The sequence below is a fragment of the Natator depressus genome, chromosome 6, assembly GCF_965152275.1.
Source record: "Natator depressus isolate rNatDep1 chromosome 6, rNatDep2.hap1, whole genome shotgun sequence".
NCBI lineage: Eukaryota > Metazoa > Chordata > Testudines > Cheloniidae > Natator > Natator depressus.
Window position 1 is genome coordinate 59,448,391 of NC_134239.1, and position 27,701 is coordinate 59,476,091.

Genomic DNA, 27,701 nt, shown 5'->3' on the forward strand with positions numbered 1-27,701 from the left:
GCTGGGGAGGTAGGTCAAGAACTGTGTGGAGAACTGCAACACCAAAAATAGTGCCATCTCTGGAAGCAGGTCAGATGGTATAATGCTTGGCAAAGGTACGACTAGAAGACCAAAGTCACAGTCCTGCAGATTTCTGCTATAGGAACGTCTTTTAGTAGAGCCACAGACATGGACTGAGCTCTAATGGGATGTGCTGTCAGTCTGTGGAGAGGCTGTACCTCAGTTCTTTCATAACAGGTAAAAATACAACCCAAAACCCACTTAAATAACCTCTGCTTTAAAACAAGGTGGCCCTCCATTCTTTCTGCAAAATGATAAAAATACTCCTGGAGAGGTCCTAAAGGATTTAATTCTGTCTAAATAGAACACAAGGTCTAACATCCAGTGAATGAAGGCTTGATTCCTCTCTAGAGAAATGAGATTTTGGATTGAATACAAGGCGGCAAATCTCTTGGTTAATGGGATATGCTGATGAGACCTTAGGAAGAAAACGGGAATGAGGGTACAGTACAACAGTGTCCCTATAAAAGGTGATGTATGGTGGTTCAGCCATGAGTGCCCCCAGCTCTCCCACTGTTGTTGCTGAAGTAATGGTGACCAGGAATTAAGTTTTAAAGGAGAGATGGAGGAGAGAGCAGGTAGCCATTGGTTTAAAGGGGGCTGTACTTAGACCATTAAGAACCAGGTTGAGGTCCCACTTTGGGGCTCGGTGCCAGACAGGAGGATATAAATTGTATAGACCTTTGAGGAATCTGGCTGTGACAGGGTGGGCAAAAACCAAGAACTCCTAGATGGGCGCGTGGAAAGCTGTGATAGCAGCCAACTGTGCCTTCACTGAGATGCCTCTCACTTTTAATTCCAATAGGTAGTTCAGTACCTTGGGAAGTGGAACTTCTGAGGCTTGGGAAGATGGAAGAGAGCACCAGAATGAAAGCATTTCCACTTCTGGAAGTCTTTTGGGTACCGGGCTTTCTACTGGACAAAAGAACCAACTTAACTGCATCTGAATAGGTCAATTCCATGGATGAGAGCCATTCAGGAGCCATGTCCTGAGGTTCAGAAAGGAACGGTTGGGGTGGATGAGGGACCCCAAGTCATGTGTCTATAGTTCCTCAGTGGTAATCACAGGGGTGGCCACCTCCAAGAGGTGGATGAAGTTTGAGTACTACACCTGTCTTGGCCAGACTGCTGCTATGCAAATAGCACTCTCTTTCCATGCATAACTTGAGAAGAGAGTCTTGAGGAATAATGGTATCGGTGGATAAGCATAAAGCAGGGCCTGAAGGTGTAACCTCCCTTGGAGCAAAAACAGGTGACATTTGGAGTTGTTCAGGGTGGCGAAGAGATCTACCTGTGGCAGACCCCAGGTCTGGCAGATACTGAAAGAGAGAGAGTCTGAGCTCCCAGTCATGGTCTTGCCAAAAGCATCTGCTCAGGGAATTTGCAGTTGTATTCTGAAGACCTGGTAGACAGATTCCCAGTGAATAGGTATATTAGCAAATACACCAGTTCCAGAGTCTTAGCAACTCTACACATAAAGATTGGGATCTTGTTTTGTCTTGGTGGTTGATGTACATCACCACTGCCCTGTTTAGCATTACTCTGACCAAGTGACCTTGTATATCATGGAGGAAGTACTGGAAAGCTTATCAAACTGCTCTGAGCTCCAGAACGTTGACGTGAAGCAGCAATTCTTGCAGAGCAGGGATGGGCAAACTACGGCCTGGGGGCCACATCTGGCCTGCCAGCCGTTTTGAGCCAGCCCTCGAGCTTCCGCTGGGGAATGGGCTCTGGGGCTTGCCCCGCTCCGCTGCTCCAGCTGGGGAGAAGGGTCAGGGGGTGCTCCGCGTGACTCCCCAAAACAGCCACACATGCCCCTTCCACCACTCCAGCTGGGGAGCAGGGTCGGGGGCAGCTCCATGCGGCTCCCGGAAACAATGGCATGGCCCCGCTCCGGCATACCAGAGCTGCAGAGGTGGCACCTGAGGGTGGGGCAGCGTGCAGAGCCGCCTGGCTGTGCCTCTGCACAGGAGCCGGAGAAGGGACATGCTGCTGCTTCTAGGAGCTGCTTGAGGTAAGCGCTGCACAGAGCCTGTACCCCTGAGCCTTTCCCCATGGCCCAACCCTGATCCCCCTCCAAACCCCTCAATCCCAGCCGAGAGCACCTGCCTGCACCCCAAACCCTTCATCCCCAGCCCCACCCCAGAGCCCGCACCGCCAGTCAGAGCCTCCACCCCAACCCCCTGCCCCAGCCCTGATCCCCCTCCAGCCCTCCAAACCCCTCAGTCCCAACCCAGAGCAGCCTCCTACACCCCAGACTCCTCATCCCCAGCCCCGCCCCAGAGCCCGCTGCCCACTCCCGCATCCTGAATTCCTCATTTCTGGCCCCACCCCAGAGCCTGCACCCCCAACCAGAGCCCTCATCCCCTCCTGCACCCCAACCCCAATTTTCTGAGCATTCATGGCCCGCCATACAATTTCTATTCCTAGATGTGGCCCTCAGGCCAAAAGATTTGCCCACCCCTGTTGTAGAGACCATTTGTCCTGAGCTGTATTTTCCTGCAACTGGGCTCCCCATCCTAATGGAGAAGTGGCTGAGGATTGACAGTGTGGGACATAAGAATGGGGTTCCCCACACAGCCTCTCTGTGGGTTCTACCACCACATAAGGGAATCCAACACCATTTGAGGCACTGTGACCCATTTGAAGAGGTTGTGTCTGGTTTGGGTTATATTCGATTCTTAACCACGTCTGAAAACATATGAGGTGTAATTCTGCATAAGGAGTCATGAACATAGAGACAGATGTATGACCCAAAGAGCTGAAGAGGCAAGCTCACAGCAGGTTGTGGGCTGAACTGCAGTGCTCAGATTAGGCTGTAGAAGGTGGAAGAATCTTTCCCTGTATAAATAGGCTCTTGCTGTTATGGAGTCCAAAATGGCTTACAAAGTTTATCCTTTGTATTGGAGCTGGTATAGATTGTGTGTGATTGATGAGATGTCCTAATGATTGGAACAAGGTTAACGCCTTGGTCATAGCTGACTAGACCTCTCAGTGTGATCGACTCCTGAACAACTAGTCCTTCAAATATGAGAATACAGAGATTCGCCCATCGACTGAGGCGAGCTGTTACTACCGAAAAGTCCTTTGTAAAACACACTGAGTTATGGAGAGTCTGAAGGGAAGAACTCATTGACTGTGGTCTGTTTCTATTACAAAGCACGGGAAGCGCTTGTGTGATGGGTGGATAGCTACTAGAAAGTAGACATCCTGTATGTAAAGGGCAACAAACCAGTCTCTTGGATCCAAGGATGGGAGAATAGTAGCTGGTGTCAACATTCTGAAGTATTGAGCTAGAACATAGTTGTTCAAGTTCCTAAGGCTGCGAATTAGGCCTCACCCTCCATCTCTCTTGGGAACTAGGAAGCAGGTTGACTAGAATCCTTTCCTAATGAACTCTGTTGGAACCAGCCTTCTGGGGACAGTAGAGAAGAGGGATAGGACCTCTTGCCCTAAGACGTTTCCATGAGAAGGTCCTTGAAGAGGGACATGGAGGGGTAGAGTGAAAGTGGATAGGGTAACTCTCTCTGACTTACAGTATTAACCTGTCTGAGGTAAGGATTTCCCAGGCAGGTATGTAGTGGGACATCCAATCTCCAAAGAGAGGAAAATTGCCGAAACGGAATCCAGTGAACTGGGCTGATTGATACCCGTGGCAGAGGTGACAAAAAAGCACTGACTCGGGGTGGGATTCAGCCTGCAAGTGCCTGGGTGGTATCAGTAAGGGGACTCTAACAGATCTCCATAGCACTGGAGATTCAGGCTCATCTGAAGTGAAATCTTCAGATGACAGAAACCTGGAAGGAGCTGAAGGGCTGTGACAGCCTATAGTGGAGTCTTGAATCAGTAACAAAGGCGAAGTCTGAGATGGAGGCTGCTGATGTACTGAGGTGGACGCAAGGTCCTGTCTTACTTCAAAGCTTATATAAGAAGTCAGTACCGAGTGATGTGTATCATGGTGCCATGGAGGATCAGGTGGTGCCATTGTGGTAAGTTGTCTGTAGATGAGACTTCTGACAGTACCAATGTGTCAGCACCGGACTCAGTCAAGCCTCTAAATTACCCTTTAAGGGATGTGAGGTATCCCAAGAGGGGGTCTTTATGGGGTGACCTACCTCTTCATTTCTCTGCATGGGGAGGCATGCTTCTTCCTCTAAGAGGTCTTCATGCCCGTTGATCAGCCTGCAATGTTGAGGCTGATTTACAGGCAGGGGGAAATGGACCCCTCCAGAGCGAAGGCATGTTGCATTAGGAGTTTTAGTTTAGCCTCCCTATCTTTTTGGACCTGCCCTAAAATCCCACACAGACCTTTCGCTTTGAGGGGATATGGAAGTCCCCTAAACACTGCAGGCAACTTGAATCTCTGTCACTGCAAGGGAAAGACCTTGCAGGTCTGGCAAGGTTTAAACCTTGGGGTCTTAGACATAAGAATGTGCTCCAGCACAAAGATCCAGAAGTAGGAGGGGGGAAAAAAACCCTTCAAGACCACACAATTTTTTAAAAAAAAGTAAATAACTAAGAAAGAAAAATAATGAATAAAGGCTTTCATGAGGTGAAAGGCAGGCAGGAAGCTAAAAGAGCTAACAATAATAGACTCCATCTTGAGCTGCAGGAGGTTGAGAAGGAACTTGTTGGCAGGCTCGCACCTCCCTATATCCCCTTGTTCAGAGCATGAAATGTTCTGTGAAGGCCTGGGACCTCAAGCACTACTTTGCAGTCTCTGATCAAGACAGCACGGGTGCACGCACATCCTATGATGGTGCGCCTACAGGGACATACACTCAAGTAAGGAAGAATGGTTAATACTTAGTGTGTCAGTGTGGATCCCTGTAGGTGACTGGCAAGCACTATCCTCATTAGATGATGTGAATGAGGAGTTTCAGCTACATTAGTCCAACAGTGATTGTAGTATTGCTCTCCTGAACTTGGCATCTCCTCTGGCAGCTATGTCCAAGATATGTTTGAGATAGGTCAGTGGTTTACTCCACATCATCACCTTGCAGATCTGATGTTAGCACATCTGAAGCAGGCAGAAGACATTACTTCAACCCTGGTGCAGGAAGCCTTTATGTTTTGTGAGACAGGTTCGCTCATGAATTGGTAACAGATACATTATGTGATCCAGTCTGACCTTTAGAATGCCCAGCTCTATCCAGAAATAGACAGGACAACGGTCCGCTTTATATAAGAATAAAACCGGTGTCCTGGATACATCTAGCGTGTGCAATTCCCCAGCCCACTTGGTATTGAATGTGGTCTTTGGAAAGAGACAAGTAAATTAATGGATTAGTTTAGATGATATTCTGAGGCCTTCCTGGAGATGAAGTTCAGGTGAGGTCTTAGCTCAAAAAGTTCAATGAATAGAAGATTGTTGGGGGCGCAATAGATCTGGACAAGGAGACAGTCTGGAGATAAATGTGAAAAGGGAGGAACAGGCAGTAGAAACAAAAGTGAAACTGTTTGAGCAGCATATTCCAAAAGTCTTGAGGTCTTTCTGAGTGCAGCCTTCATTGATTTGAGATCTACCATACCATTCTCTCACTAGAAGGAAAACCTATAATGGCAGCAAGCTATAAAAGACCCAGTTTGGGTCTCATCTATCTCTGAGTTGAAGACTATGTATTAAGGTTCTAACAATCAACAAGAATGCACTTTTATGTAGAAATCCATGATTAAATCGAGTCTTCCTGACTAGTGATTTAAATCAATTTGATTTAAATCAAATCCACCCTGAATAGGAGTATACAGAAGTCTCATGCAGGAGTGGGTTCTCTGACTGGTGGGTTAAGTGAGTAGCAGCCCTTTAAGAAGGGCCAGTACTGTGGGGTGAAAGAAGACCAAACATGAACGTAAAGCAGGCAACAAGCTGAAATGGCAAAGTGGACTTTAATAGAGCTGAGCTAAAGACTGGCCTGTCTGAGGTACAATATAATCAAGGTTCTGTGATACTGAGACCTGCACTGGGTTCGGGCCTTTATGGGCTGCCCATATCAAGAACCTCTTTTCTGAATAATATGTTCTGGCAAAAGTTTTCCTGTTTTGTATCAGGATTTCCTGGATCTGCAGGGGGAAATCCCTGTCTATGATGCTTAGCCACTTCACCACCACATCATCGAATACAGTGACTTTGGGTCTGGATGAAGAACTTTATGCCATCACTGCCAGATCAGGTCCAAAGAGTCTGAGAGCCAATTGGACATCTGTAAATCAGAACTCTCTCAGAAAGCCTGGAGCCACCAGAGTGATCATGGTTTTGGTCTCGATTTTGGAAGTCACCCTGGAAGTCAGGGAATTGGTGGAAAGGCATAAAGCAAGCCTCTATTCTACTGCAGAAGGAAGACATTGGGTAGAGACTCTGGACTCAGGCCTCCTTTAGAACAGAAATCGACAGTTTGCATTTTTCTTGGTGCTAAACAAGTCTCTCATGGAGGATCCCTACTGATATAGGGTATCACTTCCATGACAGATCTGTGCAAGGAACATTCTGTCTGCCTGCTCAGGAAGTCTGCTAAGTTTTTGCACGCTCCCAGGAGTTGAAGGACTATCAGTGTTACCTTATTCTAAGGTCACCAATTCCAGAAGTTGATAGCCATGCACCACACGAAGAAACTAGGAGCTTCCCCCACCTGGAAACTATCAGGTAAATACTGCAGATCTGTATGGTGCTGTACCTGTCCAAATTTTGAAGTGCTATACCTATCCTATACAGTCCAATCTGATGGCTCGGAGCTCTAGGACATTTGTATGTAGCTCCATGTCATCTGTAGATGGTTCAGATGAGCTCCACAACCTGTTCCTGACACATCTGTGGTTAGTGTCTGTCATGGAAGGGGATGTTTGTGGGTTCCAACAACCAAGCCAGTTGAGCACTGACAATCTGGTACTAGGACCTTCTTACTGATCCAGGGTTTCACCTCAGAGCAACCAGTCATCCAAGCGGCGGTAGATATGAATGTCTTATCTCCTCAGATCAGTTGCTACCACCTTTAGGCATTTCATTAAAACCTTCTGTAGAAGTACCAGTACCTTTTACCGATAGTGATATGATCCACTATGAAACACAGGCACTTCCTGTGCGTTTGGTGGATGGCTACATGGAAGTACAAGTCTTGCAGTCTGAGGAGAGAGTTCATATGTGGGCCCAACAGACACTGCTACCGAAGTTCTCTAATCAGCAGTACAGGGATGCAGACACCTACAGTGGAGCATCCATAGCAACACTACTCAAAGAAACTAAATCAGTACTCACTCATGACTTCCTTATTTTTTACTATAAGGATATATTAAACACTTAACCTGACCTACGAAGACGTCCATATGACTGAATAACTGATATTGTACTGCTGTTAATCTTGTACTCACTCACCTCACATCTAAGTTTAGGTTGCCAGCTTTCTTGCTGTGAAATGCCTAGTACACCCTTTGGGGTTCTAAGAAGAGAATGGGCCAGTATTCTTCTCGGCAGGTTGTCAGTGCCAGATGCACTCATTTACATGCTTAAATGCTTTTTGAAGCTCGTAGTTAAATGCTAATGTCTGAGAGTTCTGGGAACAAATGCTTAGGTGCACTTGTCTCAGCAGTCTTTCAAAGAACAGCACAGATTCCACACTGACTTCTGTGGAGAAGCAGAATCTCAGTTTTTCCTACAATGAAAACTTGCATCCCAATTTTTCTATTCAATACCTTATTCTAAGACTTACCCAGAAAAGCCAAACTCTTTAATTGCATTTGAGAGCCAGTTCAGGGTTTCCGACTGGTTTTTAGGATTCTTTTGCGAGAAGGCCATGGACATAACCTGAAATAGAAAGGAAAATTCAAATCTTTATGGTCACTGATGGATCAGAGAGAACACCCTCATAACAGAAGAGTGCTGGCATCTGCTAAGACTTTGCAGTGCTGTTAAACCAAGACAGATAGGGATATATGCACAACAGATAATTAATAATCTACTGTAAGTAGAGGGTGGTTGCAATGAGGTATATATCCGAAGAGGAGACAGTTAGGAGCTACACTAGGCGGCCAGAGGCAATCTCCATTCATTCCTCACTGACCTGTTCAGCAGTCCACGGCAACAGACATGCTTCTGCTATTGCTGTCATTGCTTCTTTTGCATTACTCCCACATTTCACATCACCAATCTTGTCCACGAGACCATCCAGCACAACTTGGGCTGATGTTTTGGAAAAGTTCCCCTTCTGAGCAATCAGGGCAACTATATGAAGCTTCATTTGCATTACCTGAGAGGGACAAACAGCATAGCCATAATAGTAGGAAAGCAAATAGACTTGTGTGCTGCTATATGTTCTAGCCTGGACTACAATGCAGCTCAGATTAGCCTGAAGTCCTGTCAAACCATCTCAGAAGACACCAGTAGAAATAGAATAAAGAGAAGGTTTACAGACATTATGGTTATTCGTAACTAGCAGGACACTAGTAACTAGAGCAACATCTTACAGTAACACTGCAAGTGTTTTAAAATCTTACGACCCACCATATTAAGATTTTGTAAATCACTTAGCTTGGACAGGAAGACTGTCAGATTCACTTTCTGGAACAAGTTAACAATTTTCATCAATATATTTAAAAGTGCTTTACAAAGAAGGATAGAGGTAGAAACGTACAGGGAGGCTAATTTACCAGCAGTCATACCACAAGTCAATAGCAGCATCATGTCTGCTGACTTCCTGTCTGGTGCTCTACCTACTGGACTGCCACGTCTTATTCAAACTTATAAGAAAGCATAATTTACTGCAAGTCCTGGGGTTTCACTGTTAAAGGCTTTAAAATTTAGCCATGCCACTGTTGTGAAAAAAGGTGCTCCATCATTAAAACGGATATTCAAACTTCAAAGCGGATCTTAGAGGTGAGAAAATACAGCTCAGAACAGAAGTGTGATCATCTTCCAGCGTGTTCTACAGGCTTCTTTTCATGGAACACAACTATTTAAAATCCACATAAATCCTTTGACCCGTATTTTCAAGTTACATGGATCATCTCATTGTTATGCAGGCAAAAAAAAAAAAAAAAAAAAAAAAGACAGTTACCTTTTCCGTAACTGGTGTTCTTCGAGAGGTGTTGCATGTGTCCATGGCATATTAAGTATATGTGCGCGCCACATGCACCGGTGCCATAAGTTTTTCCCTCAGCAATATCCATAGGGGACCAGCTCTGGCACCCTCCGGAGCAGTGCACACATGCCATGGTATAAGGGGCGTTGCCAGTGACCCCCAACCCACAGTTCCCCCCAACCCTCAGAAACTCCGACAGCGTGAAAGGAGGGCGGGTTGTGGAATGGACGTGTGCAACACATCGAAGAACACCAGTTATGGAAAAGGTAACTGTCTTTTCTTCAAGTGCTTGCTCATATCCATTCCGTATTAGGTGACTCCAAAGCAGTACCCCTGGAGGTGGGTAGGAGTTCATGGTCGTGTAGATTGCAACACCACTCTGCCAAACCCAGTGTCGTCTCTGGCCTGCTGAGTGATGGTATAGTGAGCGGTAAACGTGGGAACAGAGGACCACATTGCAGCTCTACAGATCTCCTGGATAGGGATGTACACCAGGAAGGCTGAAGATACCTGCGCTCTCATCAAGTGGGCTCTGACAACCAGCAACAGCAAAACCCCCATCAGGTTGTAACAGGTCCTTATGCACAAGGTAATCCAATTGGAAATCCTCTGCAAGGACACTGGGTGACCCTTCGTCCTATCCGCTGTAGTGATGAAGAGTTGAATCGATTTTCAGAAAGGCTTGGTACGTTCTGGAGGGCCTTGGCTTTTTACTTAGATGTCCAGCGCATAAAGATGCCTCTCCTCACCTTGTACGGTGAGGGACAGAATACTGGAAGGAAGATGTCCTGGCTGATATGGAAGGTGGAGACCACCTTTGGCAGGAAGGCTGTGTGGGGCTGTAACTGAACCTTATCTTTGTAGAAGACCGTGTACGGTGGTTCTGAGGTAAAGGCTTAAATTTCAGAGACCTGTCTTGCCGACATCACCGCCACCAGACACGCAACCTTCCATGACCGGTGGGAAAGGGAGCAGGAACCCAGCAGTTCAAAGGGTGGGCCGGTGAGCCTAGAGAGGACCAAGTTAAGATCCCACTGCGGGATAGGACTCCGTACCTGCAGGAAGAGTCTCATGAGCCCTCTCAAGAAGCTGACTGTCATGTCATGGAAAACACCGTCTGTCCTTGGATCGGTGGATGAAAAGCTGAGATGGCTGATGCACTCTAATGGAAGTATGCGCCAGGCCCTGGTTCCTCAAAATGGAGCAGGTAGTCCAGGACAGCCTATATGGAAGAACGCGAGGGAGAGATGCCACGCTCTGACACCCAGCGGGAAAATCTCGTCCACTTGGCCAGGTAAGTCAGTCGGTTGAGGGCTTCCTACTCCCCAGGAGGACCTGTTGGAGTCCTTTCGAACAGGTCTGTTCCTCCGGGTTCAGCCATGCAGCATCCATGCCAAGAGGTGGAAGGACTCGAGGTTGGGGTGTAGGAGCCAGCCGTAGTCCTGTGACAACAGGTCCAGGCATTTGGGCAGGGGACAGGGAGTGGCTGCTGACAAGCTCATGAGCATGCCGTGCCAAACCAATGTTGGCAAGGACATGCCAGGGTGATCATGACAACCTGTGCTTTGTCTCTTGATCTTTGCCAGGACCCTGCCAATGAGTGGAATTGGAGGGAATGTGTACATCAGGCTCCCTGACCATGACAGGAAGGTATCAGAGAGGGAGCCCTTGCCAAGAGCAAAACTGGGGACATTTCATATTTTGTCTAATAGCGAACAGTCCATTTGGGGAGTTCCCCACCTTTGGAAGATCATGCAGGCTACCTCTGGATGGAGCAACCACTCATGATGAGAGAAATCACTGCTGAGCTGGTCCACCAGTGTATTCTTGACAAGCTTCCAGGTGCATTTCGTGGCTGATGCAGAAGTCCCATAGATGGAGTGCCTCTTGACAAAGTCAATGAGCGCTCTCCCCCTTGCCTGTTGATGTAGAACACAGATGCTGTGTTGTCCGTCAGGACTCCTACTACCTTGCCCGACGGGTGGGGCAAGACGACTCCGCACACCAGCTGGACTGCTCAGAGCTCTTTCATGTTTATGAGCAACTTCACCTCCTCTGGGGACCACATCCCGTGTCTGGAGGTCGCAGAGATGCACACCCCAGCTGAGGTCCAAGGCATCCGACACCAACTTGATGGAGTGGGGGGGTGGAAGGAAGCCGAATGGAACCCTCTCCAGGACTGTCCTGCAGTATGGTAACCATCTTTTCCAGGGGGTCCTCTGGATGGGAATAGACCATTTTTGGGAATAGCCATTGTTGCAGGGGACGCATCTGGAGCGTGGCATGGCGGACTACGAAAGTGCATGCTACCATGTGACCCAGGAGGCGCAAACAGATCCTGGATATAGTCAGAGGGAACATGGAGACTTCCACAATGAGGTTCGGCAACGCGTGGACCCTTTCCAGCAGCAGGAACACCCTGGCGCAGGTCTAAATCGAGGACTGCTCCGATGAACTCTATCCTCTGCACCAGCACCAATGTCAACTTTGTGTCATTTACCAGCAGGCCCAGAGAGCAGCACGTGGCCTGAAGCACCGCACAATCCTTTTGGACTGGAGACCTGGAGCTGCCCTTGAAGAGCCAGTCATCAAGGTACAGGTAGATCTGAATACCCCAGCGCCTGTAATAAGCCGCTACCACTGACATGCACTTGGCAAACACTCTCGGTGCTGTCACCAGGCCAAATGGGAGGACTGCAAACTGGTAGTGGTGGGGCCCCACTGTAAAACGGAGGAAGCGTCTGTGAAAGATTGCTATGTGGAAGTATGAGTCCAAGTCAAGGGCGGCATATCAGTCTCCCAGATCCAGAGAGGGGATAATAGAAGCCAGAAAAACCAGGCGGAACTTTTTCTTTAGGTACTTGTTGAGGTCTTGCAGGTTCAGGATGGGCCATAGACTGCCCTTGGCCTTTGGGATTAAAAAGTACCAGAAACAGAACCCCCTTACCTCCTGCGTGAGGAGACTCTCGTGAGAGGGGTCCCTGAAGAGGGACAGGGAAGGCAGGTGGGAAGGGGGTGTAGAAAGGAACTGGAGGGTATAACCCAGTTCCCCTAGGCTGAGGACCCATTGGTCAGAGGTTATAGCCATCCAGGTAGGGAGGAAGAGAAAAAGGCAGATGGAGAACCCAGGGAAAAAGGATGGATCCCATGAATAATCTGGTAGGTCGCCCTCGGATGCACCCTCAAAATGACCGTTTGGCCCCCTGCTTTACAGGTCGAGCCCAACTGGGCAGAAGGTGGAGGCGGGTGGCTCGGGCAGCACTCATAGCCCTTGGCTCATTTATGGGGCTGGTCCTGCCAAGGCTGACTCCCCTGGCCCTGCTGCGGTTTGAACCACTTAAACGTGCTGGGGTTGGGGCATAGAGACGCAGGGTTTTTAGGGTGGTGTGGGAGTCCTTGAGGCCACGCAATTTGCTGTCTGTTCCACAAATAGGGCCTGGCCATTGAAGGGCAAGTCCTGCATTGACTGCTGGGCCCCGATGGGCAACCCAGAGAGGAGCAGCCAAAAGGCTTGCCACATGGAGATAGCGGAAACGATGGTATGGGCAGCAGCGTCCAATGCCGCCTGGAGGGCCGCCCTGGCCACGGTTGTGCCCTCATTGAGGATCGCTCAGAACTCCTTCTTGGAAGCCTTGGAGCGACCCTTTGAACTTGGCCATGGCAGTTGGCCACTTTCAGCTGAAGGCTGGAAGACGAATAAACCTTTCATCCGAAAAGACCCAGCCTCCTTGAGTCTTTATTTCTGGGGGTGGCCCCAGGTTGTCCCTGCCTCTCCTTGTGGCTAACTGCCTTGACCACAAGGGAATTGGGGGCTGGGTGGGAGTATAAGTTCTCATGCCCTTTGGCTGGCACCAAGTACTTGCGTTCAGCCCTTCTAGAGATAGGAGTCAGGGAAAAAAGGGGTCTGCCACAGAGCATTAGTGATCTTAGAAACCCCTTCATGAAGGGGTAGAGCCACCCTGGCAGGAACAGAGAATGGCAAACAGAGTCCAAGTGCTCTTTCAAATCCTCCGCCTGAAGCCCCAGGTTAGAAGCGACCCTCTTCAGAAGTTCCTGATATGCCTTGGCATCATCCTGAGGAACTGGGTGAGGGGGTCCCATGATGTCCTCGTCGTTGCCAGATGAGGCTGATGCCGGTGCCGCGGGAACCTCCATGTCCATTGGTGGTCCAGCAGCTGCTCCCCTAGGTCCTCCTGAACCAGCAAGGTCTTACCACCGAAGTCTCCAGCACAAGAGGGGGGATGGGATACAGAGGCCACTGGCCTCTCTGAGGCTCCCAACACTGAGTGAACAGCCTGGGACAGCTGGGCGAGCCCCCAAGGGTTCCACAGGTACCACGGCGCCAGCCACTGCACTTGGGGCCATGGGACAGGTTTTGGTGCTGATAATGTAGACGGCACCATCAGTACTGGGTCTTGTCCCGCAGTCAGGGAACCTCATTCCAAGCTGGAGCCACCAATGGAGCGGTCGGTCCTGGGCAACCAGGCTTGGGCTGAGCAGTGGCTCTTGTCCAACTTGCCGGTCGCTGCATCCTGAAGCTGACCTGTCCAAGCAAGACTGTTGATGTTTGGAGGATCTGCATCGGCTACCCCGCGATCTACGCCTCACACTACTCAACTGGTACTGGGAAGTCAAATGAGATCGGGGGCTACTACGAGCCAGTTGCCGGGAGGATCGTCCCGAGTAGGGCGACCTTCCTTTTGGAAACAGGTGATGATGGCCTGGTGATCTCTTGTACCTGATTGGTCCCGGGATTGGCCTAGGGTCCTTAAAGATGTTCGGGGCTGGTCCTGAGCTCTTGCTGGGTGGTGCACGCCTTAGAGGGTCTGCGCCAATCTACTGGCGAGGTACGCCTCTAGTCCCTCAATCAGTGCCCCCAGTGCGGGGACCGAAGAAGGCTCCGCTGAGCCTGCCTCTCCCGTCCTGAGGCAGGACAGCTGCGGGTGGACGAACACTGGCAGGACATCCCTCTCAATGGGGAACGGTACTGCTGAGGCAGGGACACATGCATAGGTCCCAACACAGGTTTTCCCCGAGACCAGGGTACCGCAGGAGATGGTGACAGCGGCACCGGGAGATTCAGGTTCTCTTGAGCTGATTGAAGGGCTTTGGGTGTCTACGGCACTTGAAGCTGGCCGGGGCCTGCACGGCTATCCAGAGTCACAGGCAAGGCATGGGATGGGCTGCACCACTTGACTTGAGCTGGGGCCCGACTTCCCGAGGGGGATGTTGATCTGCCTGACATGGGTCTTGGCTTGCCCCCGCCCTCTCCTTTCCATTTTAAGAGGTAGGAGATCTTCTCCTCTCAGTCTTTTTCAGCTTCTTGACTGGAGCCGTGGAGGGAGACCGACCAGTACTGCTTGTGGACAGCACTGGGGGAGCACTGTGCATGGAGGCCACGGTGCTCGGTGCGGAGTTGGACTGCTGCTCTGGTGCTGGAGTGAGCGTTGACTCCATTAGGAGCACTCAGACAGATACCGCACTCCTTCTTTGTCCTAGGTTTGAAGGATTTGCAGATACAGCACTTGTCATTTATGTGCCCCTCGCTTAAGCACCTTAGGCAGCTGGTGTGTAGATCGCTGCAAATGGCCTATGCCTGTCAGCAATCACAGGGCTTAAAGCCTAGGGACCGGGGCATGCCCCAACTGGGTTCCGTTTGGGACTAAAAACTATTGACTAACTAAGAGAACTACTATGTATAACTATTTTACAGGATTTCAAAGTTCGCAAGAACAAAGAAGGAATCAATGCTAGCCGAAGCAGCAGACATTCTAGCACCATCACTTGCAGCAAGAAGGAACAGAGGGTCGGGGGAGCCCGCAGCATCCCTTATACTGCGCCATGTGGGCGCCACTCCAGAGGGCACCGGAGCCCGTCTCCTATGGATACTGCTGAGGGAAAAACTTCTGGCACCAGTGCATGTGGCGAGCACACACACCTAATATGAAATGGGCATGAGCAAGCACTCTAAGAACTCAATTTTCTTCTTTTGCTGATAAAGCTGCAGAAATACTTATTTTACCCAAGAATGGACGGACAAAAGGACTTCTAGAACTACTATCAAAACTGAAGTCCTTCTATCACTATTTACACCAAAAACTCTTGTGCCTTCAAACACTGTTTTATCTGATATAGGAGCATTATGCTATAGCTATGTTAAAATCCCCACAACATTTTAACTGAAATCAACTGAAAATAAATTCTATTTCTATTGGGTATCAAAAATATTTTCTACAAAAGCTCAAGTTCAGGCCTAAATGAAGCCCACAGTGTTTCTTTAAAGGTGGTCTCTAAATATGAATGCCTTTAGATTGCTCCCCTATTACAAAGGCATGAAGAAAAACAAGTTACTTGGAATCAAGTGCCCCACTAAAAATCCTAAAGCAGAAACTGACACGTTCAAACCAGAGTGTATTTATTAACTAAGCAATGAAGTAATTGACCACCAGCAGTTGCGTTTTTATAGTTTAAGATCTGTATTTCTTTTAGCAGGTAAGAGGGTATACAATGGAGTAACAAACTATTGCTGTAGCAAGAGACTGCAATCAATTATATATAGCAAAAGATAGAGGTTTACCTGAAAGTTGGTTTCCTTCCACCCAGGTTTCTTGGCCAGCATCCTCACCAGAGCTTGGCAAGGCATTTCACCTCTCTCCATCAATTCTACAGCCTAAAGGGTCAAAATCAAATTAATCATTAGGTCCAAAATACGCAAAACAAAATCCAAGAAAACTATTGGCAGTGAGATTTGCAATTTAGGCTTCTCTGCAAGTTTGGAGGATTAGTCTGGATTTCATTTTACACCAATGGGGAAATATGAGCTGTTATGTCCTTTAGACAAGAGGCCTTTTTAATGCCTTTGTATTTATTTCCTTGGTTTTATTTAATGTGCGCCCACACAAAACTCCAAACACATGAGCAGCCACGTAAATGGCAATATTGTCTTGGACAAACAACAGCACGCTCCAAAAAAAAAAAAAAAAAAATCCAGTAACTATTGAGAGCTGCATCACATACCCAGTACCATTTCAACTTAAAACAGAGATTGCACCAGACAACTCCTCATAAGAATGGAGTCTAGATATCTTGGACTTAAGAGTCTACTTTGTAGCTTTTAAAGCTGCTCTTTAATTCATTCCAAGAGGGGAAGTTGCATCCCAGTGAAAACTTGAATGCTTAATGATTGGGCAGAGGCTAGATGCTGCTCCAGATCCCACTGGACTATGAAGTGCCACCCTTTGCAGTAAAAGGGCTATGCCACTACACTTAAGCCTGTTTTTATGCCAAATACTGAAGCTCAATAACAGTTGCAATAGGATATGAAATATTTGCAGATGTGCAGCAGCTGCCTTTTAAAGTAAGGCTCAGTCCAAAAGCATCACATGGTAGGGATGCTTTTAGGGAAGAAAGCCAGCTCCACACTAAATAGAGCAGTGTCTGTAACTCATAATGCTTAGTTTGTGTTCTTCCAGAGGAGACAATGGAGATCCCTCATATTCCCAGCTGTAAAGGCTGATGTAATAGGATGCAATCAGCTGGCATTCGAAACTAGAAGTTTGCCAGCCAGCATTTTGTATTTTAATTGCTGCCTAGTGTGGAGCCAGCAGGGATTTGGGTAGATTGTGGCAGACATTTGCAGTAGTCAAGAGTAACAGGTTGAGACTAACTGGCAGCAGAAAGTCATTAATTCCAGTTTTTTATGCTTCCTTCTAAAAAAGTCATCCTCTTACTGTCCGTTGCACAATACTTACCTTCTGAAACTCCTCCATGCAGGCAAGTCTCTCCTTCCAGTTACCACTATCTAACTGCTGTATGCAAGAGGCTGGGAGGACAGCTGAAGCTCTCTCTTCACACACCTCTATCTGAAGACAGAATACAACAAGGTTAACACCGTACCACATGCTCTCTTGTATACCAGTCAGTAGTCTGATTATTAAAGTGCAGGAGGGCAGAGAGATAACCATACCACAAGGCACTTACAATGTAGGAGATCCACACTGGAGATCAAGAGGAGAAACAATTTTTTCATTAGTTGAGATGACTGATGTGGATATAGGTCTTGTGGAAGTGGTATTCAGGAGGCATTTAAGTTATGAGAAAGGATACCAGTGCATTGTGATAGAGGAGATCAATCTAAGCATAGTTACCAGAAAAAGTTAGACATACTGGGAGAAGAGCAAAGTGTAATCTTGTGCTGTCTTCTCTTAATTTTAGGGTTAAGCAAATTTTAGTGCAGCTTTGCAAATATTATGAGTATTTGTCAGGTAGGCACAAAGTCAATCACCAGGAGGACTGATAATGGGGGGCGGGGAGTAGAGAAGCCATTTTATAGGTTCATTCTAGGAGAGGGGATGAGTAGCACTTAGCAAGGTTATTTTAGTGTATTATCCACAAAGAGGGAGCTTATCTCATTCATTTCACTCACTCATTCCCACTAAGTTCTTCCCTTGTACCTGATCTCCCTCAAGGGCTGCATATTTGACTGCTTGTCAGACATGTTCAATTTTTACACCAGTAGCATCAGATGACTAGGATAATTCTCATTTTTAGGACTCTCCATACAAATCTAAAGTATGAAGGCTACACAAAAGAGTCCAAACACAATGACTTTCTTTTTATTGCCACTCAGCACACAGACAGCTTCCTTGTGGATTTCTAGCTTTTTCTTGTCCTTCATCAGAACGTAACTACTGCTACAAACTACATGTCTCAGTCTGAAACACTTCAGAATGAGTTTGAGAGTTTCGCAATTTAATCTGAATAGCCCAGGAGCAGACTAGGTTTTCAATAGGTAGGCTTGAGCAAATCACTGGACTATCTAGTGTATTTCAGTCTAGGTTTCGGAGTCAAGCTCTAGGATGCTCTTGGGTTTCCGAGGCTTTTAACTCCAGAGAATACAATTTAGTTACACACCCAGTACTTCCACAGAAATTACATCTCAGCCTCCCCACTCCTCCCAACAGCACAGTTCAGCTGAGAGGCAAAAGGACTCACACTTAGGCCACAGTCAAATTCATAGAAGTCCTCACTAATATTTGAATAATGGATTGTACAGAAGATAACCTGATTGTGTGTTTATTAGAGGCTTCACAATTAAAGATTAACAGTTATATATAGTTTAAACCCATTGGTTTCCCCTGCTTCAGGTGTTTCAAATCCCAGCTTCAGGGCCATTAATTCTACAAAAATCAAGAGAATAACCCAACTAGCACTGCTTACATGATACTGCATTGCACTTTTCATTTCAGAATATAGTATAGTACCTACCGAGAGTTCAGGTTCAAATATCTCTTTGGTCTCAGATCCTTTCTTGCCTTTAGTTCCAGCACTGCCCGCACCAGCAGCTGCAGCTGGCTTGCTTTTCTTGGGAGGGCCCCCGGACTACAGAGGAAACAAGAGTTAACAAGGATCAAGCTATTAATTCACCAGAGTTCAAAATCAATACTTAAAATCAAAGAGTCTTGCTTTCCAACATTCCATGCTCTACTTCCAAAGATACATTAAGGCAGGGGTAGTCTATTTTTTTTGTCAAGGTCCAATTTCTTGGTCAAGGTATAGTCAAGGCCCAGACTCTGGAGAAACATTTTTCACACTGCAATAACCATGGTAGTACTAAGTAAACAAAAAGATTTTGTGGTCCGTTCAAAAGTGTCTGGCGGTCTGGATTTGGCCCGAAGTCTGCCTACTGATTAACCCTGCATTAAGGAGACTTAAAAGTCTTCCGTAATATGTAATTGGACAAACAAGTTGTTACTTTTAACCACAGTAGTGTGCAACAGGCTGGGTGGTAACAATGAACAGGCTAGCTCAATCAGATGTCATATTTCCAGGACAGTAAACTTCAGAAGTTGGGTCAAATAGTGAGAAGTTAAAGGCAATGGAAATAGAAGGATTAATGTTCATTTGAAAAGGGTCAGAGAACAGTAAGTTAATCAAATCAATTTCCTTTGAGGTTGCAGTTAGGCATATAGTGCGGCTGGCAGTCTGGAAAAATAAACTTAAGTTTTTCACTACAGTACTTAACAGGTGTTTTGAGACCTCTGATCAATTTAAATATTCACTTCTGCATTCCTCAACAACTGTTTGACCAAGCAAAGGGAACGGAAGGATGTTGCTTAAAGCTTAACATTTAATGATCACATGGATTTTTTTTTTTTTTAAATCCAGACTGGTGGTTTACACAACAACATTTGATAATCAGGAAGATACAACATTCCAGAATATGTTTATTGCAAGAGCAACACATTGTCATTGAGTGTGTTCTCTCTTCAGCTATATGTTAGTATTACACTGCCATGCCAAGTTGCATTATTGCTTACAAACCCTTTGAAAGTATTCATTGGGTTGTCTGCAGTATGACATCAGGACTTGGCATTAAAACACAAGCAAGAAATCATTTAGAGGACAGATAAAAATGGCGGAATTCTCAATTCCACACCAGATTGCTTTCTAAAAGAGTACAGGATGCATTCTTTTAAAGCCTGTTACTGCATACCACCTACTCCTGAACAAGAGGTAGAACAGGAAAAGAAAAGATTTGTTCTGATTAACTTGTAGATTAGGTTTGCAGAGGGCTGCAACTGGATGAAATTTAATAGGCCAACTTTGGGTTTTCAAGCAATAACTATCTCAGGCCATCATGTGTGATGCAGTCTGGCTATATTCCACTTACCTTGGCAGCAGGAGCCTTTTTCAAAGGTCCTGATTTTGCTGAAGTGTCTTTTGTATCCTTGTCCCCAGCAGCCCCTGAAAGAACAGGGGTCTTTCCAGCAGCAGGTCTGCATTCCTTTTTATCAGCTGCTCCACCTGTGTTCTTACCATAAGCCAGCTCCACCTTTTCAGCACACTCTTTAATCTAAGGAACAATGTTAAGAGACCAAAACCATTTAAGTACAGCTGTAGCATCTAACCAGCCAAAGCCACCAACCCAGAGCCAGCCCTGAGCCACTACAGCTCCAGGAGCTACATGAAAATCATATAGCTTGTTTTACTGCCAAAAAGCTAATGCTATTTAAGCAGCACTTAGCAACGTTAACAGGACAATGGCATCAATTTGAAATTCTAGTCCATGCAGTACAGTCTCTTAATGTGTGCATACAACTCCCATTAATGCAAGTAGAAGATGTGTATCTAGAGAGGAAGACTGTATAAGGAGGTTAAAAGCAAAGTCAGTCTTTAGAGCAGGTATTAGCGACTGACTATATAGTTTAAAGCTTATTTAACAAGCCTGTCAGCATCTGTACATAGGTGAAGGGACAAGTCCATACATAGTATTATGCAGGATTTGAAGTTTAACTAGGGTCACAAACCAGATGGCAGAGTCCTAAACCCCACCTGGCAGAAAGGAGGTAAGATAGACTTCTATTACAGACACCACAACCTCCAAACCACTAATAGAGGCCTTAGACCTAGATCAGGATTTAAGGAGCGATGTTAGCTAATGTACGCTAACTAAGAAGTTTTAAAAGTCAGTGCCTTTAACGATCCTAAACTGACCAAGTTACAGCTGGCAGGTGAGGGAGGGAAGAAGTGACCACCACACCTTTAAATACTAGTCCACATTAAGCCTGAGAGAATACACGTTAGAGATGGATTATTCCCTACATGGGTTTTAAGAAGTTTGTTACCCACAACATACTAGGACACTGCAGAGGTATGAAAGCACTTCACTAGCCACTACATATACAGCATTCTGTTCAAATCCATAAGCTCACCCGATCAAGTTTGAGTTTGTCCACATCTGCTAGGAAAGGGTTCACAGCTTTCTCTCCAGCCACCTTCAGAGCTGTGCCTAGTGCTTCAAATGCAGCATCTCTAACTTCAGGGGCAGAGTCATTGATATGCTGTTGAGAGGATTCATTTGTAAAGAACAAGGTGAGTACTAAGTACTGTTATAAATTATAATAGCAATGCCCTATTTTTACTGTAAGTACTTGTGGTGAAGAGTAGATTGTATGAAGGGAGGAGATATTAATCTAGTCCATGGGCAAGTAGTTATCTTAAAGCTGCTGCCCCCTCCGATTTCATTTTATGACAGAGTGGTAGAAGTTTAGTTCAGTGGAAAAAAAAACTTATATAATGTCATAAGTAGGCCTAGTCACTGGGAGTGTCTCTTAAGTCAGTGATTTCCACTCTTTGTCCTAAAACTCCACCTGTTCTCTAGGGAAGAGTCCTTTTCCATTCAGGAAATGAAACAGGACCAAAGAATGTTATTCCACTGGAATAAAAGAAACTAGCCTCCATTGCTGCAGGCTACTTGTCACCCAACCTCCCAGTTATTCTACTTGCTGCACCAGAATACACAAAACTTCACTACATGTTACATCCTCTCAGACAGGCTTCTCACCTCACCCAATCCAGTGCGTCCATCACAACACACTGCTTCCTAGAGAAGTATCAATCCATCCTGTTTTACCTTAAGAAGAGCAGCACAGAAGGGTTTTAGCAGGCTCCTTGGCAGGGTAGAAGGTGTACAGTGACGAAAGCTTCTTGCAATGAATAGGGATGTCTGTTGCTTGATTGTTGGGTTTTTGTTGTCCATCACAGCCAAAATATCCTCACTTATGTTCTGCAATGTAGTCTAAAAGGTTGGACACGTGAGGTGGTTAGCAGAGGGATAGGAGAAAAGTCCTCTGAAACAACCAGCATGATCGATTCTCAGAAGCACAGTACTGACAGAGTTTATAACACTTGTCCTTACCGTAAGGAAGATTGCATCTATGGCTTCCTGCAGAGCCTGCACGACCTGAGGCTTCTTCTCTTTAAACTTTTCCAGAATAGTTGGGACAACCTGTTTTTAAAAAGGACACACAATACTTCAATTACCTAATTGCAGAAAAAACAAAAACGCTCCCCAATGTGACACTTCGTGCCCTCATGGTTCAGGAGTGTATGCATGTAGTTAAGGATTCTTCAACTCGCCTCCCTCCACTGCCCCAGGGACATAGCAGTGGCAAGGAACCAGCTCCTGCTGGCCCTATATGCCACCATTATCACCACCAGAAACAGCAGGGCATTGGCCTTCACTCATTTATGACAATTTTAGAAAAATCTCCGGTTTGTTTCTAAACATCAGAGAGGCTGAGACACTTCCCTTAACACCTCCCTCCAGCAAAAGGGCCACCACCAGGAAGAAGGCTGCCCAAGGGCTCTGCCTTCTGAGGAAGGAGCCCTGAGCCCTAGTCCTGCTCTTCCAGCCTTTGCTGCCACCTGTTTATCAGAAAGCCACTTTACAGTTGTAATTCAGCCTACAAATAAGTACTAATCACCCCTCTTCTCTCCACTCCATACCTGCTTAGGGGAAGAGAAGAGCATTAGGGACATCATGATACCAGAAAGTTTATGTCAAGGAAATAGATGCCTGATGCCATTAATGCCTCCCATTTTTGCTGGGCTCATCACTACATATTGTCATTATTTCGACTGTTATACCGCCATGATTACAGCATACCTACAACTACTCTAGGAACATACTGCTCCAGCACCACATACTCCCTCAATTCAAACAAGTTACAGTTGCTAAAAAGGTATCCAACAGATCTGTTTTCCCTATGGCATTTTTCTACCCATAAAACTTGTTCCTCCCCTTTTGGACCGATCGGTGGAATGGGCCATAGAATTATCAGAGTGGAGGAACTGTACAAAGAATCAGCAGAGCAGACATAAGAAACTAGTCCAGACATTTAATACCTATACACTGCATAGGACTATTACCTCAGCATGAGCTGGAAGCAGCCAGCACAAAGCAAAACAAAAAATTGGGAGATTTCAACATGCCTATTGAAAGACTGCAGATGCAAAAGCTCAAACTCATCTCCTCCCTCACCTTCCTAGTGATCTCACAGGTTATCTGCAAGCCAACCCACAGACCCTGAACCTCATCAGCATCAAGATCATCACAACACAACCACTGTCTTGAACAGACCACCACATCATTAAGATAACAGTCAGGGATCTTTCAGCTTCCAGGTAACAAGACTTATGATCACATTCGACTACAAAGACTCATTGATTCCAACAAATTTCAAGGTATATGAAAGGATAGCTGCACTCAAGACAAGGAATTGAAGATCTGGTAAAACACTATATATGAGCTTAGAACATCAACACACTGGTATCCTAAAGGCCCCTTCCTCCTATCACCCATACTGACCCACTTGGTTTTCTGAAACTCTGCATCAAATGAATAGAAGGGGGTGGAAACTCAAGCACCAGCAGTGAACACTGATTGATACAAACAGGATAAAGCAAGGAATTCCTCCAAGCCCATCAGGCAGCTGTATTACAGGCCAACAGAACATTCCTATCAGCCTCCACTAAAGCTACTAAATACCACCCAAAGAAAAGGCAATAAACTGCTTCATTCCGAAGTGCCAATGATGCTCAGTTCTGATGCTAAGTGCTGTGAAGAATGGTCATCCTATTTGGCTGAAAAGATTATGCACATTCAGGAAGGCTTCCCAAAATATCTGGATCTGCCCCACTTATACCTACCAATCTACAGACCTGCTTGCATTCCTGGAGTTCAAAACATTAAGTCAGCAAGAAGTGCTGGACAACCTAAAGAGAGTCTTGACCCATGCCCTTCCTGACTTGTGAAAAAAGGTCATGAGCAATTGATATCACTCCTGGCTGAAATAGCCAACATGTCATTCAGGGAAGGAATCTTCCCCTCCTTCTTCAAACAAGCAATAGTCTGGCCAGCACTGAAGAAACTTGCCCATGTGTCGATTTTAGCCAACTACTAGCTAGCATCATGCCCCCCCATTACTGAGCAAGCTCTTAGGCTCTCTCATCTAAGGCTAAGTTCAAGCTCAACTAATTGAAGCTAATATTCTAGACCCAGCAGAGTCTGGATTCAGGACAAGACAAGACAAGACAAGACATGGAACTGAAACCACTTCAGTTGCACTGACGGATAATCTACTGTCACTAGCTAGAGGTCAGACATCCATTTTCTGGACCTCAGCAGCATTTAATATTGTTGACTATAAAATTATTTCCGCCTCACCTGAAAGAAGCGGCAGGAGTCCCAGGTAACGCACTAAAATGCTTTAAACCCTTCCTGGGGGGACACATTTGAAGAGTGGTGATGGGAAACTGCATCTCCACCACCAGACCACTCACTTGTAGAATCCCACAAAGATCAATTCTCTCTCCAAATCCCACAAAGATCAACTCTCTCTCCCGGGTGGAACACTGTGATGGCAACGAGGTGTACTTTGATGGATGATCCAGCCAGGCCATGCTGCTTCAGATGCAGTAGATAGTCCAGGATGAATGGCATAGATACTTGAAGTGGGGGTACGTGACTGTGATCGTATCAGCATGAGAACCTTTTCCATTTGGCCAGGTAAGTGGCCCTGGCGGAAGGTTTCCTGCTACCAAGGAGCACCTCCCTCACCAATTCCATGCATAGGAGCTCTACTGGGTTTAACCACGAAGCTTCCAAACCATGAGATGGAGGGACTGGAGGTCCAGATGAAGCAGGCGGCCATGGTCCTGTGTAATCAGATTTGGGAGGAGCAGCAGTGCGACTGGGGTGTCCACTGACAGCTCCAGAAGTGTGGTGTACCAATTTTGGTGTGGCCACACAGGAGCCAGCAGAATTACCTCCGCCTTGTCTCTGCGGATCTTAAGGAGAACCTTGTAGACGAGTGGTATCAGAGGGAAGGCATACAGTAGACTGTTCCCCCAGGGTCTCATGAATGCATCAGAGATAGATCCTGGACTGTGCTTTTTGAAGGAGCAAAACATTGGACGCTTCCTGTTGCTCCTGGTGGTATAGGTCTACCTGGGGAAACCCCCACCATTGGATTTTCTCTGGGTAGCAGGAGCGTGCATCCTCAGAGATTTCATAGTTGCCCTTAAGTCCTTTAGGCTGTGAAGCCTTGAGTCTGTCTGATCCACAAAAAAAAAAAAAAAGCCCTGCGCCCTAAAAGGGAAGGTCCAGCAGGGTCTGCTGAACTTCCGGGGGAAGCCCAGAAGCTTGGAGCCATGCGGTTCTCCTCATGACCACCCCAGAAGAGATGGTATGTGCCGCAGTCAGCCAAGTCAAGGAAGGCCTGTACGGATGTCCTGGCCACTGCCTTCCCCTCCTCAACCAGAGCCGGGAACTCAGACTTCGACTCAGTGGGGAGCAACTCCTTGAATTTGGAGGGAGTCCCACGAGTTAAAAATTATACCCACTGAGGATAGCTTGTTTGTTAGTGATCCTCAGCTGTATGCCCCCTGCGGCATAAACTTTCCTGCCAAAGAGGTCCATTTGTTTGCCCTCTTTAGCCTTGGGAGCCGGCGCCTGCTGCCCCTGGCACTCCTTCTCATTTACTGCCGAGACCACCAGGGAGCAATAATTCATATCCCTTGGAAGGAACAAAGTATTTTCTCTCCACACCCCTGGCAGTGGGTGGAATGGAGGCTGGAGTCTGCCACAGGGTATTACAATAGTTTTAATGACCGGCAATGCCACTCTGGAAGGGCCTTTTGGGGCGAGAATGTCCACCATCAGGTCCTTTAACTCAATGGACTTCCTCCACCTGTAGGCCCATGTTACGGGCAATGCGGCAGAGCAAGTCCTGATGTGCTCTGTGGTCAATGGGCAGAGGACCTGAAGCTGATGCTCCTGCCACCACCTCATCAAGCGAGGATGAGGAGGAAGCTAGTGGGGAGACAGGGTCCTCATGGCACACCGTGCGCTCAGGTTGCTCCTGGGTAGCATTGGCGTCCAGTGGTTCGGCACAGTCAGATGTGACCTGGGCTATGGGTGGGTCTGGAGCAGGTTCTGTTGTCCCCTCTGTAGTATGAGGGGGTGGGCTGGATAGGGTCACCTCTGTAACATAAGGGGCAGGTTATCAGTCTGACCGTGCAGGATGATGCCCTGATGTCACAGACTAGAAACTCTGGAAGGGGTACCCTGGGCCTGATGGTAAGCCCAGGGGGTCCAGAAGGCCCATTGCGCAGCGGGTGGCCATGGTGGCTGCCAGGTCGACTGTGTGTGACTCTGGCGCTTATCCGACCTGTGCCTACTCTGCCACGGAGTAGTAGCAGTCTGTCTCAGAGTCGGAAGATCCCAAGGGTGACGACCACGGCGGTGCTGATGATCCCTGAGCCAGCGGTCGGGGGTGAGAAGAGGAAGTCGGGGATCGGTGCCACGACGATCATGTAGAGGATCAGTGCCAGCTGTCCTGCAACTGAGACTGGTGCCGCGTGTCTGTTGCTGGAGAACAGCTCCTGCGTTCCCGTGTCGTGTCTTGGTGCTGGCCAAGAAAGGGTGACCGTGATTGGTGCTGACCACTTGGTGCTGGAGACACAGATTGTCACGCTCCCTGCGCCAGACGATCTTGTACTCAGGCCAGTGCCAGAGGATGTTGGCAATGTAGACCGGGAACGGTGCTGGTCCGGCGATGAAGAGGGCCTCATCATCATGGGCTTGCCTCTAGATGGCACTCATCTGGGCGGTGCCGGAGGCTTCTCTCTAACAGCAAGGGGCTGAGGGGCAGTGCTTTGTATAAGTCAGCTTCGAAAGCGTCTGGGGTGGAAGGGGGTTCCAGCTCCTCCACCAAGCAGTGCCCCGCCAGAGAGTCACTGAGTGGCGGGCTCAACAGTGCCAACTGGGGCGCCGGAGTTGACAGCACGAGGTCTTGCTGCTTGGAAGTTAAGTCCTTCCTCTGAGGCACTTGTGGGGGCATCGGGGACGTTGACCGGTGCTGGGGATCTCCGGTACCAAGGGTCTCTAGCACCAGAGTCCTTCCTCGGTACCGATTTGCAGACCGACGCCAGGGCACTCCGCATCAAGCTCAGGTCCAGGACTTGGTGGTCAGGTGCCGCTGGACTGAGTGTGGCTTCTATTAACAGCTGCTTCCAAGACAAGTCGTGTTCCTTCCTAGTCCTGGGCTTGAAAGCCTTACAAATCTTGCCGCGCTCAGACTGACACATCTCCCCTAGACACCTCAGGCATGAGTCGTGAGGGTCACTATTGGGCACAGGCTTCTTGCATACACTGCAAGATTTAAATCCCACTCTCCAAGTCTATTCTAACTAGAGATAAACTATGAACTAACTACAAAACAAAAACTGCGTAGGACTAAGTAATAGCTATGGGAACACTTGCAAGCAAGTGAAACAGTCCCAACGCTGCCACGGATGGTAAGAAGGAACTGAAGGGGGGTCGGGTTGGCAGGGTCATATATTGAGCACCATGAGGGCGCCACTCCAGGGGGCTCCCTAGCCAACCGACGGGAGCTGTGAGGGAAAAAAGTTTCCGACAATCGTGCACACAGCACGCGCACACCTGATTGGAATCGACATGAACAATCACTCGAATCACAAGACCATACCACTACCACGAACATGGCCCAGTACTTGCATGATATGAGCTCACAGATGGACAACAAGTTGAAGCTGAACCTGAGCAGGACAGGGAGGATGCTCACGGGCAGAGGAAAACATTCAAGAGCTTGCAGCCACAGTGCAGTTTCCTTTGGTTGAAGGCACACACCCACAACTGAGCAATTCAGTCAATATCTTAGCACTACTCTGATCCCTCACTGACACAGAGCTCTCACATTAGAAAGC

The 27,701-nt window shown here is 47.3% G+C and overlaps 1 protein-coding gene across 1 annotated transcript in view; it reads right to left on the reverse strand.

Annotated features, from left to right (window-relative positions):
• Nucleotides 1-27,701, reverse strand: part of CKAP5 (cytoskeleton associated protein 5) — a 98,611-nt gene that overhangs the window by 38,751 nt on the left and 32,159 nt on the right. The window contains exons 10-18 of the mRNA XM_074955382.1: nt 21,829-21,918; nt 21,544-21,708; nt 20,843-20,971; nt 19,801-19,983; nt 18,396-18,509; nt 16,880-16,990; nt 15,706-15,798; nt 8,112-8,297; nt 7,761-7,855 (exon numbers count right to left, since the gene is read on the reverse strand). Coding sequence (XP_074811483.1) covers nt 7,761-7,855; nt 8,112-8,297; nt 15,706-15,798; nt 16,880-16,990; nt 18,396-18,509; nt 19,801-19,983; nt 20,843-20,971; nt 21,544-21,708; nt 21,829-21,918 — 1,166 coding nt within the window. The remainder of the gene's footprint in view (nt 1-7,760; nt 7,856-8,111; nt 8,298-15,705; nt 15,799-16,879; nt 16,991-18,395; nt 18,510-19,800; nt 19,984-20,842; nt 20,972-21,543; nt 21,709-21,828; nt 21,919-27,701) is intronic.